At 41.6% G+C, this 8,051-nt stretch overlaps 1 protein-coding gene across 1 annotated transcript; it reads right to left on the reverse strand.

Moving 5' to 3' along the window:
• Positions 1-248: 248 nt before the first annotated feature.
• Positions 249-769, reverse strand: LOC130016215 (elongation factor 1-alpha 1-like). Its single transcript, XM_056106888.1, has one exon. The coding sequence runs from the start codon at positions 742-744 to the stop codon at positions 358-360; it is 387 nt and encodes a 128-aa protein (XP_055962863.1). The 5' UTR covers positions 745-769; the 3' UTR covers positions 249-357.
• Between the last annotated feature and the right edge of the window lie 7,282 nt (positions 770-8,051).

Here is an 8,051-nt window from a genome sequence, read left to right on the forward strand (position 1 = left end):
AAGCATCTAATCTTCGATAAGGCGGCAAGAAAAGTGAAGTGGAGCAGGGAAAGCCTTTTTAACAAATTATGCTGGCAAAACTGGACGGCTACATGCAAAAAAAATAGGCTCAGATCTCTGCCCAATTTCATGTACAAAAGTAAGATCTAAGTGGATTAAAGACCTCAACATCAGACCGGAATCTATAAGATACATTGAGGAAAATGTTGGCAAAATCCTTTGGAAGTTTTTACGATGCATTGTTATCATTAACCAGTCTTTTACTATTAAACTTCAATGGCCAATTGAGACAAACATTTCTGAGACAGTTCTTCCACCTCTGATTAAGACTGGGGTGGCAGGTACTGGGGATAATATTCATTTAGCCTTCTGAGCCTTCTGGACAGACTTGGTAACCTTGCCAGCTCCATTTGCCTTCTTGTCCACTGCTTTGATGACACCCACAGCAACAGTCTGCCTCATATCATGAATAGCAAAACGACCCAGAGGAGGGTAGTCAGAGAAATTCTCAACACACATGGTCTTGCCAGGCACCATATTAACGATGGCAGCATTACCAGATTTCAAGAACTTGGGGCCATCTTCCAGCTTTTTCCCAGAACGACGGTCAACCTTCTCTTTCAGCTCAGAGAACTTGAAAGCAATGTGGGCGGTGTGGCAATCCAGCACAGGTGCATAACCAGCACTGATCTGACCAGGATGGTTCAGGATAATCACCTGAGCTGTGAAGCCTGCAGATTCCATTGGAAGACCATTTTTGCGGTCACCAGCCACAGTTCATGGGATAATTTTGACCTCAGATGTTCTGTTTGACCTATACAACATTATTTTTTAAAAATTGAATTTATTTAAAATTTAAATAAATAAGTTTAAAAATTGGGAGGTTAAATATATTAAAAAATATAGACATCTGATATTCCTAGTGGAAAAAAAAAGGAAAATCTTTAAATCCTGGGCCTATGTGCTAATATGGTAAAAATTACCTAGAGACAAGTATTAGCTGTCTTTTCTGAGTGGGGCATGTATATTTTCAGTTCCCACAGTCTCCATACTTGATATGAATTCTTCAAACATCTTACAACTTCTCTCTTTACATCTGTATTTATCTTGTAGTACAAAGAATGTCTGAGAAGAATTCTTATACCTGTATTTATTCAAAATATATGTGAACCTCAACATGCTATATGTACACGAACACTTCATTTAGTTCCTATGACCTTCAATTTTCTCATCTTTTCAATTTGGACTAGTTAATTTCCAAGATCCCTTCCTCCTCCATCACTCTGATTCCAGCTTAATTAAAACAAGGATGAAAAGCGCTCTGGTACTTCATACTTGACAAAGATTTTACAGTACTTTTTTTATATTCCATGTGACAGAGAGATAAATACTATATTCTTTGTTACATCACTATCACTATCACCCCGTTGTTCATCGATTTGCTCGAGTGGGCGCCAGTAACATCTCCATTTGTCCCTGTAACGTGCTAGTGTAGCCTGATGGCATACTGGTGGATCTTTCAAGGTCAGGGGAATGAGGACCATCATTGTTACTATTTTTGGCATATCGAGTACCCCATGGGTAGCTTTCCAGGATCTGCTGTGTGGGTGGGATACTCTTGGTAGCTTGCCGGGCTCTCCAAGAGGGATGGAGGCTTTTGGGGGTAATCTCTAATCACCTATACAATATGGTATCTTTGTTAAATAGATAAATAAATTCAGGTTCAGAGAGGTTAAGAAATGAATTTCAAGAATTTGAGGCATAATACATTATAGTTAAAATTTTTGAAATATTGTGAACTACTTTATAAAATGGGCTGGAGCGATAGCACAGTGGGTAAGGCATCTGCCTTGCACGTGGCCGACCCAGATTCGATTTCTCCACCCCTCTTGGAGAGCCCAGCAAGCTATCGAGAGTATCTCGCCCGTATGGCAAAGCCTGGCAAGCTACCTGTGATGTATTCGATATGCCAAACACAGTAACAAGTCTCACAATTTGTTGTGAGACGTTCCTGGTGCCCTCTCGAGCAAATCGAAGAACAACGGGAGGACAGTGACAGTGACTTTATACAATAAAAAATATTATAAAAAAAGATTTTTCTTAAATTTCCATGGTACTAACACTTTTCCAGGTTTAGTATTTACACATATTTGTATATATATTATATTATTTCATATATTATATATGTAGCACTGTAGCACTGTCCTCCCGTTGTTCATCGATTTGCTCGAGCGGGCACCAGTAATGTCTCACAACAAATTGTGAGACCTGTTGTTACTGTGTTTGGCATATCGAATATGTCACGGGTAGCTTGCCAGGCTCTACCGTATGGGCGAGATACTCTCAGTAGCTTGCCGGGCTCTCTGAGAGGGGCGGAAGAATCAAACCCAGGTCGGCTGCATGCAAATGCCCTGCCCACTGTACTATTGCTCCAGCCCATATTATATATACATATATATTATATATAGTGATTATATATAGTGATTAAAATAATAATGTCCTAGAAGCAAGCATATATAAGAGAAAATGCATGAGGTGTGACTTCAAGAAAACAGGGTAGATTTCAAATAGCAAACAAAAAATACCAAGATCTATTTTTTGACACATCACTGATAAGATATGTAAGCATCTTGGAGAAGAAAGAGTTAAAACTGAGCCCCCTCGCTTCTTTTCATACAATTTATCCAAGCATTAAGTACTTTGAGCAATTTTGCGATTGAGTCTGAAAGCAACCTTACAATCATCAGGCACAGAAAAACCTGATCTAGTTAAGGTAAAGGGTGTATCTTCAGGGAATGCAAATACCAAGAAGCCACACTTAAAACGATGGAATGTCTTGTTTTCTTAATGAAAATGACAAGTTAATTAGAAGGCCAGAGTTGTGAAATCATATCCAGCAACCAGATGTTTTTGCTTCATACAAATGATGTTGAGGTTGCAGGAAAGAAGATGCTAATGTCAGTGGAATTATGTCTGGCTTAATAGTTTATATGTAACAGACACATTAGAGCCACAGATTTCTCATTCTTCAAGAAAAGTACGTGATTCAAGAGAATTGAGGTAATGGTGCTCATCTAGACAGAAAGGCTGGGGAAAACTTAGTGTTATTACACATCATCTTAAGAGCTTTGTTTTTGTTGTTGTTGTTGCTGTTGCTGTTTTTTTTGGGGGGGGGTTTTGCCTTTTGGGTCACACCTGGTAATGCACAGGGGTTACTGCACTCAGGAATTACTCCTGGCGGTGCTCGGGGGACCATATGGGATGCTGGGAATCTAACCTGGGTTGGCTGCGTGCAAGGCAAATGCCCTATCCACTGTGCTATCTCTCCAGTCCCAAGAGCATTGTTTTTAGGTATTAATTATTATGTGTGCGAAGCACAGTAATTAGTATGTTGCTCTTGTGAATTGGTATAAGTGGTTTTATATATATATTTTTAGGAGAGTCTTTCCATGTTTTAAGTTGTTGTTTGGAGGAAGAATATCCCGAGTTGAGAGAAAATACTAAGATCACATTTCAAATTATCAGTTCTATCTTTTTCAATAATCAACCAACATATCAAGAAATTCCCTTTTTTTTTTTTTACCAAGGTGCTACTCCCTACTTTCCCAGGTCCCTTCCTCTGTGCTGAATCACCGACCTCTGACAGTTTTAGGTAGTTAAATTTCCATAACTCTATTTTGAAGACGATTAGTTAGAATTCTGTATTGCCAGATAGTTAATGGGACATGGAAAAATCGTAGTGTCCGTTTAAGACAGATTTACATTATTTGCATTTCAGTCCTCCTCTTTGACTTTAAGGCAGCTATTTCATTTGCACTTCAGAAAATTGAAAGCCTTTCTGAGTTTCCAAGGGACTCCAGAGTTTAGGTCAATCTGCTTTATTTGTGATCACAGTGCTACAGTGCAGTGCCACTTGACAGAGCTTATTTCTTTCCTGAACCTCACACACTCTTCGAACTAACCTTTAGAAATACATTTCTCTAAGAGTTCTCTTAATTCCTTTAATCCCATCTTGCCCCATTTTTCAACCCTGGTTCTTTTCTTCTTCATCATGTTTTCTTCGTGTTTTAGTCTCTTTAATTAGGTGACACTTGTCTACTTTGAACCTTCTCTGACCTTAAGCTCACTATACCTTCATAGTGTATTTTTCTGACAATCAATTCCTAACTCCTAAAGAATTTGAATTTTATTTTAAGGCAGAGAACAGACTTCTCATTAGATTGCAAAAGTAAATTCATCCTTTGACATGCTATACCTCCACTCTCTAAAGCAAGTAAAAAACATAAAATATGAAAAAAGAAAGCAACAATATTTAAGCTGAATTTTCTACTATTATTATCTGGGGTTAAATTATAAAATTCTAAAAATTGTACATAACCCACCTTAAAATATTTTCGGTCACAGTCCTCCCGTTGTTCATCGATTTGCTCGAGCGGGCCCAGTAACATCTCCATTTTGAAACTTGTTGGTACTGTGTTTGGCATATTGAATACACCACAGGTACCTTGCCAGGCTTTGCTGTGCAGGCAAGATACTCTCGGTAGCTTGCCGGGCTCTCCGGAGAGGGGTGGAGGAATTGAACTCGGGTCGGCCATGTTGGCTGCGTGCAAGGCAAACGCCCTACCCGCTGTGCTATCACTCCAAACAAGAACTTTGAAGGCCGAAGTGGAGAAGGGTTCCATGTGAACAGCAGCTGAACATGGGTTATTCGGTCCTGAGAAATGGGCGAGCACTGTTCCAAAGGGACGGGCGATGTCCTCTGTTGATCTCGGCCGATCAAAATCTTAAAATATAAATGTACTAAATAATAAATAATTATTAAATGTACTAAAACATAATTTAAATATCCATGGCTCTCCTGAATGAACAAATGATGTGAGTAGTGAGTGAGACCTGAGTCATAGGCTTGCTGGGGTCTAGTCGAGATCAGGGAGCCGATAGTAGCACGAACTGTTACAAGTAACAGAAATTTAAAAAGATTCCATATGAGTTGAGAGACTGGACAAAAAATTGTTTTGTGAAGCAGGTACTGGAATGGGATTCCATATCTCATAAGAAGAAGCTTGTCGGGGTATGGTGCTGCCAACTGGTCAACCTGTACCTGTGGGGTGAGTGCATCAGCAGCCTGACGGTGCCTTCAACCTTCCGGACACCCCCAAATTGCCGTTGTGCTTTTGTCTAGACCCGAACTCCTTGGGATAAAGTTTACCAAGAAATTAAATGGCCAAAAATTAGGTATGTGGGAGCCAAACCCACAAACCACCTCCGACTCAGCTATACAAGCTCATTTATTGGCTTTTTTGCAGAAACCCATAGATAAATCTCGAAAGAGATCAAAAGCCACCGTTAATCTTAGCCCCACACATGGCTGAACAGACTGGGGTGAATCAGAGGGCATCAGATTGGCCTGTGCCTGCCAAGCAGAGCCCCTTGCTTGCTGCCGCTTGCTCCCACAGTCCAAAATCACCGCCATATCCGAGGTCTGACTCCACTGTCTCAGGACGGACCTCACCAAGATATAACCTGCTGAACATTCAGGCATGTGGTTTTGTGACTGAAACCTCAAGGCTATCATGGAGCTGGGGTGGGCTACATCCCCCCACTTCCCAATACACATGGAAGCACTGGCAGTCACCCCGACGAACCAACTCCAGCACCACCCTGTAGACTCTATTACTGGCTTCGCTTCAGAGACCCATAAATAAATCTCGAAAGAGATCAAAAGCCAGAGACGCAGCAGCAAGTCCAGGAAGATATCACAGAGCCAGAGATCTCTCCAGGCCTCATCCCGAGCAATTTCACCAGGGCACCCCAGACGGAGCAGGTGCCTTCTCCTCGCCTACTCCAGATGGAATCCCAGCAACCAAGAGCTTCCACAAGCAAGGCCCAGTTATGGGGGTTCCAGGACTAAATCTCCATGCGACATGATGGTAGAGGCACCAGGCTGTCCTTCTCCGGCTCCCTGCCTGCTCGTCGGCCTGGCTGTCACGCCAACAACTTGCCTCCAGGTGCCATCTTACAGCACCAACAGCCCAGGTCCAGAAACACAGCAGCGAGTCCTGGAAAACACCATAGAGCTGGAGATATCTCTGGGCCTCATACCGAGCCAATTTCACAGGGGCACCCCCAATGGAGCAGGTGCAATCTCCCCGCCTACTACAGATGGAATGCTGGCAACCAAGAGCTTCCACAAACAAGACCCACGTATGTGGGTTCCAAGACTAAATCTCCATGCCACATAGCAGCAGAGTCGCTGGGCTGCCCCTCCCCAGTTCTCTGCCCTCTCATCGGCCTGGCTGTCACACCCATAATGCGCCTCCAGGTTCCATCTTAGCGCACCAATAGCCCTGGTTCAGAGATGCCCAACTAAATCCCAACGTGGATTAGTGCCCTACAGAAATGTCTCTGGAACCCAACCATCTACAATCTAGGAATCCAGAAGCGCACAACCGTGGCACCCATGATATTCAAAATGAGCAAGGGACAATAAATGATCAACCATCTGCCCCTGGCAGGCAGGCTTGAATGGTGGTGGGAAAATTCAAGCAAAACATAATGTCCAAAAGTAGAGAGAGAGTATTGGGGAAATTGCCTGCCATGGAGGCAGGGTGAGGACTGGGATGGGTGGGGGAGATATGCTGGGGACACTGGTGGTGGAAAGTGTGCACTGGTGGAGGGATGGCTGTCTGATCATTGCACAGCTGAATCTTGAACATGAAAGCTTTGTGACTGTATCTCACGGTTATTCAAGAAAAAAAGTAAAAAAAAAGTAACGTGGAGTTCATGCTCAATTTAATCAGCTTAATCAATGGCTGAATAAATAGAAGTACTCCTACATTAAAAAAAGAAGAAGAAGAAGAAGCTTGTGTACAAGGTTGGAAGGACAGGACGTCCAACAATGCTTGGAGACTGTGAACCCTAGCACACATATAAAGGGAGAAAGAGAACACGGGTCTAATAGTTTGACCAGCAATGGCACCAAAGTTCCTGCTAATTCGTTTGACAATATCCCAGTTTTCACTCCGAGGCATTTCAGAAATGTTCTTTTAAGGTAATTTTTGCATTGAACTCTGAGACACTGAGTGGATAGCACTTTAGAATGATGGAAAGCCAAGAGGGAGAAAAATCTAATGAAAATAAAATAAACCGGAAAATTAATAGCTGTAGACACATAAAGAAATCTATGGTAAGCATGAGTTCACCACAGATAAGATATTAATTAATTAATTTAGTTTTATCATTTTATCTGGCAGAGGCATTGCACCATATATGTATAAGGCATTTGAAGGAAAAAATCAGGCATACCATTAATATAAAATGAGAAATTGCAGAATAAAAATAGCAGAAATTAAATCTGAAATGAAAAGAATGAAATAAAATCTTGGAAAACAGTAAAATTTGGGACCATAGAGATTGCACAGTGAGTTGATCTGGGTTCCATTCTTGATACCTCTTATAGTGCCCCAAGCAATGCAAAGAGTGGTCTCAGCAAAGAACCAGGAGTAAGCCCAGAGCACACCCATAAGTGCTCCCTCCCCCCACACACAAAAAAAACAAGGTAAAGGTAAAGGCCCTCCCGTTGATCGTCGATTTGCTCGAGCGGGCCCAGTAACGTCTCCATTGGAGACTTTGTTGTTACTGTGTCTGGCATATGGAATACTCTCGGTAGCTTGCCGGGCTCTCCGAGAGGGGCAGAGGAATCGAACTCGGGTCGGCCATGTTGGCCGCTTGTAAGGCGAACGCCCTACCCACTGTGCTATGGTCTAAAGGAACAGCACCGGCTTTGCAAGCACACTGTCACAGGTTCAAATCCCCAACAAAAAAAACAAGTCAGTAAAATTATAGACTCTGCAATATAAAATTTTATACTTAAAAAGAGAAATAATAAATTTGAAGGTAGTACTGGAAAACTAATTCTGAAAGCAGCACAAAAAAATGCAAGTGTTAATTAAACCACATTAAAGAGAAAATCGATTTAAGTTTAGAACCAATATTGAAATCATATTGGCCATTATTAAAAGGAAGCAGAAAGTAATATATTCAATGAAAAT

This window comes from Sorex fumeus, unplaced genomic scaffold, assembly GCF_029834395.1.
Source record: "Sorex fumeus unplaced genomic scaffold, SorFum_2.1 ptg000149l, whole genome shotgun sequence".
NCBI classification, from domain to species: domain Eukaryota; kingdom Metazoa; phylum Chordata; class Mammalia; order Eulipotyphla; family Soricidae; genus Sorex; species Sorex fumeus.

Coding starts and splice junctions, on each gene's coding strand:
- LOC130016215 (XM_056106888.1), bottom strand. CDS start 744: ATGGAATCTGCAGGCTTCACAGCTCAGGTGATTATCCTGAACCATCCT.